This window comes from Apiospora marii (assembly GCF_038362585.1).
Source record: "Apiospora marii strain CBS 49790 chromosome Unknown utg000004l_segment0_segment0, whole genome shotgun sequence".
In the NCBI taxonomy this organism is placed as follows: Eukaryota; Fungi; Ascomycota; class Sordariomycetes; order Amphisphaeriales; family Apiosporaceae; genus Apiospora; species Apiospora marii.
Genome location: NW_027117375.1, coordinates 2,706,801 through 2,719,801, shown reverse-complemented (window position 1 = coordinate 2,719,801; position 13,001 = coordinate 2,706,801). Strand labels below are relative to the sequence as shown.

Genomic DNA, 13,001 nt, shown 5'->3' with positions numbered 1-13,001 from the left:
AGTTAGCGAGACATCACATTTCACGTTGTACAATTGCACGTTACGGCTCGGCTCTGATGATTTGGGCTGGAGCAACTGGGTTTCTCGGAATGGGAACAAAAACCAAGGACTAGGACAAACCTAGCACACCTATAGGGTTAATGATTTTATGCGTATTAAGAACACCCATGGATATGCGTACCCATTGCAATGATGGTGACAGTACTTACATGCTTGCCTTATTTTACCATTGCTTGTGTTACATGCTGCGTCAGTCTAACTATTTCACGTGCAAAGTCCCGGCCGTGTAGGCTTGTGGAAAGACCGGCAGCCCATGTTAACAATATCTACTAACATGTGCCTTGGAGGCTTTTGCTGCCTTGAATCTCATGAAATCATGTTGAACAGACGTCCTGCAGCGAAAAAGTCCGAGTTACTCGACTAAGTATACCTAGCCAGAATTGTATAGAGTATATGCATGCAATAGATGAGGCACGTTACGTATGTACATGTATGTAGTTAATAGCTTTGGTACGTGTAGCAGCAGTTGTCCGCCGGAGGCCACTTTAAAAAGACAAGAGCTGCGACTATTTGCTGGGTAGTAAGACCCCTGTCAGCCTGTCTGTGCCGGATTCGGTAATGCAGCTAGGCTTGCTCGTGGGACAAGCTCCTCCAATTGAGCTTGAATCAATTCGTCGTCACCGGAATCCCGAAACAACCTCAACTCTTCTCATAACTCGCCACCCGACCGACAACATCGCCAATACCGACTGCACGCACATCCAACATGTCTGCGCGAGCATTCTCCACGGGCGCTCGAGGCCTCTCGGCCCTGTCCCCCATGCGCGCCGCCACTGCCGCCCGCAACTTCTCGGCTTCCACTCGCAGACTTGCCGATGGCACCGTTCTGCCTGCGCGAAAGCCCGTGGGCGCATTCCGTGGAGGGTAAGCAGTGTTTTCCAAACCACGCCCTGATGCTTTTTTTTTTTTTTCGCTGCTGTACAGGGAGCTCAATTGCTGATCCGATCAAATGCCCGTTGTGCAGTCTCTTCGGTTTCCTCCTTGGCTCGACCCTCGCCGGCGGCAGCGTCTACACCTACGTCCTGCAAGAATACAAGGCGAGCAACGAGCTCTTGACAGAGGACATCTACGTACGTTGCCACCAAATAACATGTTCAATAATAGCCTGGCGATCGATTATTTGCCGCGGGCCCCCAAGAGATTGTTGCGATTGCCGGGGGGGGGGGGGGCCGGGTTTGGGTTTTTTGCAGATTGGCCGAGGATATTTCCTACAGGGTCACGCCCTCTATATTGATGTATGAGGATATATTTGACTAACTTGTGGGGTTTCTACTTTGTTACAGGGTCTGCAAGCCGCCTGTCAGCGGCTGAACAAATACGTTCATGAGTTGGAGGACAAGATGGACGCTGCGGAGCGCAAAAGGAAGTAATGGTTGAAGGCATTGGAAGACTGGGTGGTGGGACATGGGAACTTTCCGGCAGGGTTGAAACGAGGGGTTTCCTGCGCTCACGTTGATCTGTCTTTCCCTCTCGGGAAGTAAACGGAAAGCGGGAAGCACTGGCGATGAAGTCGGCATCCTATTTTGGGCGAATTGCGAACTCTTCGGATCTTCACAGCTTCTTTTCTTTGTTTGTTTTTGCGTGAAGCAAAGCGTCGAGACATGAGGCTGTACAACACTGGTATTCGGTTTGCTGATTGAGGTGCAATGAATGGCATCGCATTTACACACATTCAAACTTGACCATGGTGTGCAAACTGCAATATAACATGGTGATATAAGTATACAACTTCACTGGGGTTTGTGCTGTCTCTGATATTGGTAATCTGCAAGTGTTTTCAAACCGAAATCCGCTCGGGACTGTCACGCATCAAAGCCGGGAGGCCAATGTCTGGCAAGGAATCACATCGCCCATCCAACGCTCTACAAATGAGACTGCATTTGTTGAAAGGCTGGCATCTATCTCGTAACTGGGGTTACCCCCGTTTTCTTCCAGTTCTACGTCCGTGTTGTTCATAATGGAGACTCATGGGCAATGTTTCCACCGCTGACCATTTCTTTCACTCTCTGATTAACACGGACTGGGGATAAGTGCACATCTCCTGACACACGAAAGGAGGCAGGGTACATGAGAGGTAGAGGAGTCCACTCGAGTATTCCTCTCGAGCTTATTGTTATTGTGCAAAAAAGCCACTGCCCAAAAGAAATGTCTCCTGGCTAGGACATTGATCCTAGTCAATCAAGAGGTGGGTTGTTATCCTCTAGAGAAGACTAGAGAGGAGAGCATGCGGTTGCGTAGGAAACGCCGGATACCATTGTTCTATGAGTATCTAATCACGGATAGGCATTTGTTATATTGTTGGTTCTCGGGATCTGCCTCCGGAGGTGGCTCCGGAGGTTCAATGGCCCGGACTGAGGGAGACAAGCATCAAAGATGGATTCAACCTCTGGATTCTCGAATTGTCCTGTCTGTGAATTACCTAGGCTGCCACAACCGCCAATAGACTGTTACCTGGACACCAGTTGCTCAGGTCAAGGATCATGTTTCTACGGGGCATATAAGGAGGGAGACCCACGACCTGCATTTCCATCTACCTCTCTTCCCACAACTTATCTCGCCTCACTCACGGAGTTGTACGCTCGTACAACCTCAACTCTATCACTCTTACCATACTTTACCATCCTAGTCTCACCCAGTACGTTTCTCTCGCTCTTCATTCATCAGGACCGGCCTTGATCATTCCTTGTATCATCCTCAAAGAGGGAGAAGCTCGATACCATGGCACAGCGTTATGTTGCAGGCCGGCCGGGCAATGAAAACGACGTCGACACCACTCAAGCAGGTGAAGGCACCGCCGCAGTGAGCACCTTGCCAGACGAGTTGACGACACCCCTTCTTGATGATGGCCCGGAAGCCGAAGACCAGGAACCCAGTAAGATTGACAATGGTTCGTCTGAGACCGGCTCCGGAACCCCGGCCAAAAGCCCGACCAAAACCAACGTTGCGCCGGGCCACAAGCCAACACTTTCGACGATTTCCGGAAGCACTGTGGTAGCACTCCACGACGCTGAGAAGGTTGACGCAGACGAACAGGGCCATGAGCAGGTTCACGACACGGTATCAATGTCACCCGGAGGCGGTCCTACGGGCTCGGAGCTCGATCCGGTCGCCGAGGAGGACTTGCATGAGCACACGGAACAACGACAGCCGCAGCAGCGTGGGCCACGAAAGCACCACTGTCCCACCCAGGAAGCCATCGCCGAGGGGCGACGCATCTACATCGGCAACCTCAAGTTCACTCTGGACCACAACAACATCGTGGCCCTCCTCGAGAAAGTCCGCTGGTACAAGCCCGACTGCTGCTGCATCTACGTGCCGCCGCCCTCGCGGAGCAAGAACCCCAAGACCAAGCCCGATCACCGAAACCGCGGCTACTGCTTCGTCACGTACGAAGATTCGTGCAGCGCCCACGCCGCCATGCAAAAGATCAACCACTTGGAGTATGAGGGCCGCAAGCTCGTCAGCCGCTACTGCCTGCCCAAGGGCATGACTTACAGCGAGTTCCTTGAGCACCAACGGCTCATCCAGCAGGGTGGCATCCCTTCAGGTGAAGGTAATTGTACTGGAAAGCCTGGCTCTCCGAGTTCTGGTTCTTCTGAACAGATACCCAAGAAACCGCGGGCTCCCCCATACTTCTATCCTCATCCTTACTACGATGGCCAGTACCCTGCGGTGGGATTCATTCCGCATCCCAGCCAATGCTTCTATTGGTACAGTATGGGCATGACTGAGTATAACCCGTTACTTTACCCCTATGCGCCACCTGCTATTGACCCCCGTGCAGCTCCCCTTGACACTCCCGCGGAGTCTCAGGGAACTGTCCCCGGTGAAGTGGATATGGCCAAGGGCTCCGAGGGTGGCAATGGCAATGGAAGTGGTGATGGCGATGGCGATGGCGTCTTGGACAACAACAGAGATGACATCTACAGACCGCCCAACAATTCGACGCAGGCCGATGGCAGAACGATCGAGGTGCTGAATCTGCCGGTCATCACCGGCGCCTCCCGCGATTTCAAGACCTACATCCAGTCGATGCTGATGAATATGGATCTCAAGGTGACCGGCGTCAGCGAGCCCATCTACCAATACAGTCCCGAACGCCCCTCATCCCCCGTCATCGAGGTGAGTGGAGGTACCTTCACCGCGACTTACCACGGCTGCCCCAGGTTCTACTGCTACGTTCAGCTCGGTTCCAAGGAGGATGCAGAGAAGGCTTCCAAAGTGTTTCAGGGGATGGAGATCAAGCCTGGTGGCAACGGCCGGCAGTGCCGAGTGAACAAAGAGTGGAAGCTACATGGATCTGATTAAGCCATGAGCTACACCCTTGTTTTGCATCTGGCCGACGTCACAACGGGAAGGGGATGGAAGGGGGTTCTTACATTTCGACATGATGGTGTTTGTTTCCTGGATTGCTGTCAAGGGGACTCGGGAATTTGAGGTATGGATCGGCGGATTGACCACATAACTAAATAGCTAGCATGGGAGTTCTCTGAGTTCCTCAGCCGATGATTGTTGATTGGGAGGGATTGGGGTGGACGGCGGGTTGGACGAGAACTTTCATGACCGACTGAATGGATGAATGGATATGAACTGGTTCTATCGATGATCTAGTCAATCCTCCCACTTGGTGATGGTGGCGGCAGATAGATACCTACGTATGCAGATGGCGGGCCACGCAACCACAATGCGTAACAATCTACGAATAAACATCACATTGTCGATGCCGCCGTGATTTGTTCAAGATGGAGGTGGATGGATGTCTCCTTCCTCATCAGGTCGTCTACGCACGCATGATGATGGTAGTGATTGCATGGCCAATCATGGGGGGACCAAAGCCGAAGCCGAAGCCGAGAGGAACCAAACATTCGGAGCAGTCGGGAATCTGCCTTCTCCCATTCGCCCAGTTACATATACATATACTTATGCCACACCACCTCCGTAAAGTTTGGATTTGAACTCGGCACCGAGAACCGTATTATCTATCTAGTTTGTACTGCATCAGCCCCTACTCACTCTCCCCTCCTCCAACACAACCGTATACCTTTTTGCAAGTCAATCGGCACCATGGGCGGCGGCGAAGCAATGCCCGGGTTCCCCCACCCGAGACCCTTGACGTCCTACTGGCAACTGCCGCCACACCGCATCGCCCACCACCGGACCACCGCGGACCTGCCCACCTCCACGCGCTGGGACTACGTCATCATCGGCTCCGGCATCACGGGTGCCGCCGTGGCGTTCAAGCTGCTGGTCCGCGACCCCGCCCTCAAGGTCCTGATGCTCGAGGCGCGCACCGCGGCGTCGGCGGCGTCGGGCCGCAACGGGGGCCACGTGCGCGCCGGCTGGCACCTCAACTTCGCCAAGTACGTCGACGCTTTCGGGGAGGACGCCGCGCTGGCCTTTGAGCGCTTCGAGGCCGACAACGTCGCCGACATGGCCGCCTTCGTCCGCGACCACGGCGTCGACTGCGACTTCCGCGACGTCCAGACCGCCGACGTCTACACCACCCCCGCGGCCTGGGCCGAGGCCCTCGCCGTCGTGCGCAAGCGGGAGGAGGTCGAGAGGCGGCGTCCGGGGGCGGGCGGCCCCTTCGTCGAGCGGCGCGTCTGGGAGGGCGAGGCGGCCAAGGAGCGCGTCGGGCTCCCGTCGGCGGCGGGCGTCATTACGTATCCGGCGCACACGCAGAACCCGTACCGGCTCGTGTGCCGGATGCTGGAGCTGGGGCTGGAAAAGGGGTTGGACTTGCAGACGCACACGATGGCTCTCAAAGTGGCACCCCTCGAGACCGGCGAGGATAACAAGACGGCGAAATGGCAGGTTGTCACGGATAGGGGCACCGTCCAGGCCCAGAAAGTGGTCCTGGCGACCAATGCCTACACCAACGCCCTGCACACCGGACTCAACCAGACGGGCTTCCTGGTCCCAGGCCGCAGCCAAGTCAGCGCAGTCCGGCCCGGGTCTCACATGGCGCACCACCCGGTCATGGACCGCACGAGTGTCGCCCTTAACGACATCGGCAACGGCGACTACTTCATGGTCCGCGACGCCGGGCTCCCCGGCGCGGGCGATATCCTCTACGGCGGCGGGCGCAGTGTGGCCAAGTCTCTCCACACCGTCGACGACTCGGTCCTGAACGACAAGGTGGCGGCGTACCTCCGGCACGCCGGCCGCCGGGCGTTCGGCTCCGAGGCCTGGGGCGAGGAGGGCGCGCCGGTGCGCGACTGGGGCGGCATCACGTGCTACACGCCCGACACGTTCCCGCTGGTGGGCGAGGATCCGTCGGCCGCCCGTAGGGGTCTCTGGATGTCGGTCGGCATGAACGGGCACGGCATGGGCTTGGCGTTCCGGTGCGCCGAGGCGCTGGTCGAGATGATGACGACGGGGGAGGCGCCCGAGTGGCTGCCGGAGCCGTTCCGGCTGGAGCGTGTCTGGGACAAGGAGACGGTTCACTTGAGCGATCTGGAGGCTTGGGTCACCGTATAAGTTCTCTTGGGAAAACCAGGGGGGCCGATGGAAGGGAATCCCTTTCTCTCGCTTGGCTAGGTTTGTTAACATCTGCAGGATGAAAGACCCGGGAGAGTATACGGTGCGTGAAGGTCGGATCACTTACCCCCGAATATCACAAGAAGCAAAACAACGCACAAGGTGGCCGTGACGTACGAGGAATCTTACAGATGTGAGTATCGAGGGATCATAGCAAGAGATAAAGCGGTAGTTGTATGTGGTATGTGCATACCATCATACAAAAGTCAGTCTGGCAATTGCCCCTTAGCCCTCGCCCCTTCACCCCTCGATCCGCAATCGCCCCTCACTTTGACGCCCCTCGTCGACGACGAGGTCTATTTGGTTAAAAGGAGTAGGCAAACATTGCAGGCGTGAGGGGCGAGTGAATTCACATTAGTTTATGCTTTAGCAGTATGGTAATACCTCGCAACTCTTTGTCCGCCCCATGGAAAATCACGGGTAAACGCTGTGAAGCAGAGAGTTACAGTATTCTGGCACCATTTGCACCAAGGCCGCATACTTTGTATTGCATTTCTTCCTGCCTCGAAGCTCCTAGAAGGACACAAGCCGAGACATCGTGAGAGTCACTCATTGTCACTCGACGGTGGAAACATCTACAATTTCTTTCTTCTCCAGACCACCCGATACGCGACCCGGCCACTCATTTTCCATAAATACTGGCTCAGGCACACCCAGGTAATTCTCAAAAGACACACAGCACAAGAGACAAGCCCCGGAGATACAACAATACTGTCAGACAACGACCATGCCAGACAACGTCCTGCTCAGAGAGACTTGTCTCATCTGCCACCAGGAGAGACCCCTTTCCGAGCTCGTTGCCCTCGGATGCTCACATGTCTACCATCCCGAATGCATCACCAAATGGTGGGAGATAAGCCCGCCAAAAGCGTGCCCTTACTGCAAAAAGGGGGCCCGTTCCTTTGGACACGCCTGCGGCCAACCCGGTGCCTGTACCGCGTCTCCCGTTTCGGATGAGGCCACTACCTTTCTACCCGGCCCACTGCCCGTCTGTCTGCCCTGTGGTGCCTGTGGACAGCTGCAGCGCCTCCTGGAGGCCAATCGGGCCATGGAACTGAGAAACTCCATCCACAGCAACCAAACCTCGCTGCGCAGTCTCCTCAGCTCCTACGACGGAACCGACCCCAGCGACTACGACCAGTGGCAGACGCGGGACCGCCAGGAGATGGAGGAGAAGGGCCAGTTCTACTACTGCCAGAGAGGCCGATCCAGCACGTCCGCAGTCGACAAGCCCCTCCCTGACAACGGCCGGCGGGTAAGCGTCTACCGGGAGCCACAACCCGAGACGACCGACGCTTCCTCCTACCAGCACCACTTGCGCCACCTCGGACGCATCACGCGGGCCGAGCTAGCCTACGCCTGCGACACCCAAGACATGCTCCACCTGAGCGTCGCTGTCGCCAGCCGCGGCGGCGGGGCCGCCTACACGCAGTGGCAGCAGTCGGAGCTGCAGAACCTGCAGACGCGCCGGCGTGCGCTGGACCGCTTCGAAGACGAGCCCATGCGCAAGGCCCCGGCGCTGTACTTCGACTGGCTCTTCGCCTTCGAGCGCCTCTGGTACCGGACCCGTGCGATCGACCTCGAGTGGGAGATGATGGTGGTGGACCAGACGGAGACGCCGCAGGAGGAGGAGGACGAGGAGGACGACGACGACGACGAGAAGGAAAAGAAGAAGAACGAGCTGAAGCTGGAGCTGGGCAATCTCGCAGACGAGTATTCCTGGAGAATGGCTTGCCTGGTCCACGTTCGGGACGAAATCAACCAAGAAGCCATATAATCGTCGAGCTATTCTTGGTTCCGTAGGATCCGCTGAGGACTAATCCGGAGGAAGTTGAATAATTGCATTTTCTACAGATCGAACATTGCAGGATCTTGCGTAGACCACCACGTTGTAAGTTGAACCGATGCGCCAATAGGCTCCTTGGCCGCGTATACTGGGCCGGGGATGACGGGTAGCGAAAGACGGCAGTATAGTAATAATAAATAAAATAATAAAGCTACATATAGGGTATCGAGTAATAATACAAAGCAGTGCCGGCAGTAATACGACAAAATGCAAAATCAAGTGTGATCATTAGTTTCATCCCACCTGTGTGCTCGCCCGTCCCGCCCACTCCTACAAAAGAAAGAAAGCAGCATCTGGTGCGCGTTAAGAGTTTAATCTTTTTCTTTTAGTTTTGGTTGTATCTCCTATACCCCTACCCAAGAAGACGTCGTCTAAACCCACTTCCAGCCGTTCTTCTTGTGCGGCGACTCCACCACGGCCTCGTGGGAATTCAACGACGGCTCCTCCAGGGGCGGCAGCGAGAGCGGGTCCATCGACTTCATCGAGTAGGACCCCGTGTAGCTCGACGGCTGCTTGGCGTCGCTGTCGTGGGGGTGGTGCTGCTTCAGCTCGGCCTCGCTGCCGGTCCGGCTGTGCGGCTGGGCCATCATGACGGAGCCGCGGCCGTGGCGCCCGCCACCCACCCCCGCCTCCTCCTCGTCCATCTGGAAGAAGCGCGTCTCACGGCGGATCTCAATCTCCTGCGTCACGAAGATGCCGCCCAGCTTGTTGCTCAGCACCGGCCAGAAGATGGGCACGCTCGCGCACACCGCCGCCGCGTCCACCTCGAGCACCGCGAGCAGCATCGTGATGGGGCCGTACCACGTCGGGTCGCGCGTAGGCACGGTGGCCGCCTTGTGCTCAAGAATGGTCTGGAGGCGCCAGATGGCGAGGACAATGACACTGAAGGTGGAACCGTGTTAGTCATGTACAAATGTAGGTGGCGGGGCGAAGTTTCTTTTGTGAGACATACATCGTACCCATAAACAGCAGGGCGGCGATTCTCACGCGTTGTGCCATCCCAGTGCCTTCCTTGAACAGCAGCGGCATAGGGATGATCAGGACGATAACGTCCAGGATCATGTTGATGGCAGTATGGCTCTCGTATGTGGCCGAGAACTCGGATGGTCTCGACGATCCGTAACCATAGCACTTCGCATCCGGCTTGAGCTCCCAGACATGGTTGACAGGAAAGCACGGGAACCAGGAGATGAACGAATACACCAGGCCCCAGAGAGCCGTCAATATCAAAGTCGCCAGGCATGCCCGGTGCATAAGAGAGCCCTTGGGGTAGACGCGAAGGTACTGGAGAAGCAATGCCAGCTTGATGAAGGCTGTCGATGTGCAGTAGGCGGCGTTCGCCACGTAGAAAGTCTAAGGGGGCTTGTCAGTCGCCTGCATGGATCCGGCGCAGCCACCGTCTCACTAACCTTGGACCATGTTATCATATCCTCCATCGATAACGTGAGAAAGTGTTGGCCTAGTCCATATTTTGTGCCGGTAACCAACGAGATACTTCCAGACGTAGTGGTAAGCTGCACACATCCACCGTGTTAGTCCCTATACTGTTCCGCAGACGTCTCTATCTGCTCAGGGGGTCCTTTGTCGCATACCAAGTACATTACGACGCAGAAGTCATCCCAGCCGGGGTCACGGATAATCTTGAACCGAACCCATAGTCGACTTGCCACACAAGTCCAGGAGAAACACTGCAACGGTAGTTAGACGGATTACTGCCTTGCGGTGACGGGGGTGTAAGCTGCTGCTGCTGGCTGCTCTCGTACCATAAAAGTGATGACCACGGCGAGGATGGTCGACTTCCTGTTGGACAGAGGCTCCGGCTCGTCGAAGTTGATGTACGAGTAGGTAAAAGTGTCGGACGCCATGATTACAATATAGAGTAGGATGCCGCACAAAAAAAACTGGCAGACCCAAGATCCGGCTTGGTAACGGCAAGGAGGAGAAGGGAATTCCGGGTCGAGGGTTGTTGATATTAGGGGACGCAAGTTGACTGAAGCTCCTAGCCTAGGAAGCAAAAGTCGAGATCGAGAAACAGAGCAAAGACGGGGCCATAGGGTCTTATCAGGAACAGACGGGCAAGTAAGCCGATCGATGTTTACCTGTGATGCGATGCGGCTGCGGGTGGACGGACGTTAGAAGTGGAGCGCTATAACCTAGATCTTCAAACAACGAACGACAGATGCTTCTGCTCAAACGGCCCCTAACTAAGGCGCGAGGATGTGCTTTCTAATATGGATGATAGCAAGGCACATATGAGCTGCGTGGCATGGCTATCTTCGTTGCTTATCAGGCGCACATATGTAGGTAGTATTGCTACTGTACACACATGGACCTGGACGGGGTTGCACGGTTATATGTCATAGACTGCCCAGGCCCCAGACTGCCGGGCGGCACTGCACTTGGTGCCAGCCTTTGCTCGTTTGGGGAACGCTCAGGGGCTGAGATCAAAAGAAGCCATGAAATCCGATTCAGTGCTGCCAATCTTAGAAGTGATTCTGCAGGTCTTTGCCTCTTGGGGGTGATTCCCGTTGGTGATCCTCACGGAAGTATCATTCTAGCTAGACGAATATAGCCGCACGGTCCATAGCCCATCCACAGTGGTGTCTAACACCACTAGCAGCGGTTTGGTTCGGTCATGCTGCCCCTGTCCTTGCGCAATGTTTTTTTTTTTTCCCTCCCTCTTCTCTCTCTCTTCCCTTTTCCACACGTTTTGTCTCGGTGCTGAAGAGTGGAGGAGAGGCTCTAAAGGCTTGGAAAGGCATAGCCGGTTTGGATCCGGGGCGCAAAGGCGAGAAAGGGTAGCATCGTGCTCAGCAGGGCCGGGTAAACCCCTGGCAATTGGCGCGTACCGGGTATTGCCATGATGGAAACAGTATCCTAATCGCTTTCTTCCATGTAACCCAGTATGCAGGGGCGTTGCTATTCAACTGGAGCAATCTCCGGATTGTTTTGGATGCCCATTTTGAGTTTCTGGTGAAGGGCCTTGACGAACATCAGATCTGAAACAGGACGAACCTGTATCTGTCCCTCTTTTCCTCGGAGAATTAATTAATAAGAACAGAAAATGGCGGCAGAAGGAAAGACAGACGAAAGGTTGTCTCGGAGCGATGTTCTCGATGTGACAGAAGTGTCAAGGTGTCGAGTAAATGAAGTCATCCACGTGTAGGCCGGGGGGGTTCAATATATCCTCCGCTCGGATGGGGCCAGAGCTCTGGAACCCATGCAAGGCACCGAATTCATCATTAGCACTTCCTAGCACTTGCCCGGAAGCAGCCTTGTTGGTGACAATCCAGATGGGGTTCACTCGTATACTCCCTTCCTTCGGGTCATCAGTGTGGAAAGTGTTTTTTCCGCGGTCTTTCTTCCCTTTTTTTCTTCTTCTTTTTCTTCTAGGGCGAGGCCCACATGAGGCCAGAGTGCCTTTTTTTCTGCCGAGAAGAATGGAGCCCCGTTCCGGCCGTTGCAACGGCGATTTCGTGGCGTCCCTCTTTGCCTCTTGGCCCTGTTGGCCCTCCGATAATGAGGCGTGTGTAACAGGCCATGGGCATAATCCAATGTCGATCGATAATTTGGTAATGGGATGTAACTCGAGCAGTGCCACAGAAGCAGAGCAAGTGTCCCACCCAGAAATCGCCGCATACCCGTACACCCGGCCGCAAAGACCGTTGCCGATTGAAACTTTTGTGGCTCGCCCAAATTTCTGAGCGAGACTGAAACAAGCGCACCGCTGTCCTTCGTTGCAGGTCACGCTCCGCTCGCCTGGGCCTTCCAAAGAAGCAGGCTGAGCCTTCTTTTTCTTTTCTTTTTTTTTTCTCTTTCTTCTTCTCTTTCCATTTTCTGTTTCTGTCTCAAAAGAACTCGAACCCTCCTCATGGGCAGGCCCTGTGCGCAAGTTAAGACAAGAGCTGGCTGCAGGCTCGGTGCGCGCCAATGATAGGTAAGCAATACTCCGTACTTCTGATACATTAGGTACTGTATGTCAGGTACGTGCACGTTGCTGCTGATTGGTGTTCAATTTCACCTGTCTGCACAGGCCCCAAGATGACTCGAACTTGGCCCAGAAGAGCCTCATGACGAACATACAGTAAGGCAAGTAATGAAGTTAGGGGGAGAGGGGGACAGGACTGGCCTGTCCACCCGAAGGGACTTGGAGGTTGCGTAGGACGGACCCGGCAGCCCGGTCCAGTTCGGTCATTACTAAATTTGCCTGGAGTTGACGTGTTCCAAAAATAAAATAATCAGTGTCGTTCCCGGATTTCGGCTTGCTCTCTCAGTCTTCCTTCCATCTGGACTCTGCCGGGCATAGTTGATGCATCAGGTACGGGGTAGAGCTCAATGTCATTCTGCTCGTTGGGTCGGGTCCGTCCGTCCACAATGTCCGTCTCCCTGATCCCCAGAGACCCAAGGTTATGGACCGGCCGCCCTTCTTGAGTCATGTGTGCCCCAGATGTTATCATTGATAATGGGTACGAAGGGCAGATCATCAGCCCGTTTGTCGCATTGGTATCCATTGTAAAAATTGAGAAATTGCTGGCAGGAAAACCCCGTCAACGTT

The 13,001-nt window shown here is 55.1% G+C and overlaps 5 protein-coding genes across 5 annotated transcripts; 4 read left to right on the top strand and 1 right to left on the bottom strand.

Moving 5' to 3' along the window:
• Nucleotides 1-766: 766 nt before the first annotated feature.
• On the top strand, nucleotides 767-1,430 carry PG985_006800 (uncharacterized protein; the record flags this gene model as incomplete). Its single annotated transcript, XM_066826569.1, has 3 exons — nucleotides 767-924; nucleotides 1,025-1,130; nucleotides 1,344-1,430. 3 exons carry the CDS (start codon nucleotides 767-769, stop codon nucleotides 1,428-1,430), a joined length of 351 nt encoding a protein of 116 aa, XP_066686176.1.
• Nucleotides 1,431-2,778: 1,348 nt separating this feature from the next.
• PG985_006799 (ribonucleoprotein) lies at nucleotides 2,779-4,368 on the top strand (the record flags this gene model as incomplete). The annotated part of the gene is made up of 1 exon (XM_066826568.1): nucleotides 2,779-4,368. The coding sequence occupies one exon, from the start codon at nucleotides 2,779-2,781 to the stop codon at nucleotides 4,366-4,368; it is 1,590 nt and encodes a 529-aa protein (XP_066686175.1).
• Nucleotides 4,369-5,124: 756 nt separating this feature from the next.
• PG985_006798 (FAD dependent oxidoreductase superfamily protein) lies at nucleotides 5,125-6,540 on the top strand (the record flags this gene model as incomplete). The annotated part of the gene is made up of 1 exon (XM_066826567.1): nucleotides 5,125-6,540. The coding sequence occupies one exon, from the start codon at nucleotides 5,125-5,127 to the stop codon at nucleotides 6,538-6,540; it is 1,416 nt and encodes a 471-aa protein (XP_066686174.1).
• Nucleotides 6,541-7,327: 787 nt separating this feature from the next.
• PG985_006797 (uncharacterized protein) lies at nucleotides 7,328-8,377 on the top strand (the record flags this gene model as incomplete). Its single annotated transcript, XM_066826566.1, has 1 exon — nucleotides 7,328-8,377. The coding sequence occupies one exon, from the start codon at nucleotides 7,328-7,330 to the stop codon at nucleotides 8,375-8,377; it is 1,050 nt and encodes a 349-aa protein (XP_066686173.1).
• A 440-nt stretch (nucleotides 8,378-8,817) lies between these two features.
• PG985_006796 (uncharacterized protein) lies at nucleotides 8,818-10,311 on the bottom strand (the record flags this gene model as incomplete). Its single annotated transcript, XM_066826565.1, has 5 exons — nucleotides 8,818-9,328; nucleotides 9,399-9,799; nucleotides 9,856-9,960; nucleotides 10,039-10,134; nucleotides 10,210-10,311. 5 exons carry the CDS (start codon nucleotides 10,309-10,311, stop codon nucleotides 8,818-8,820), a joined length of 1,215 nt encoding a protein of 404 aa, XP_066686172.1.
• Nucleotides 10,312-13,001: the final 2,690 nt, after the last annotated feature.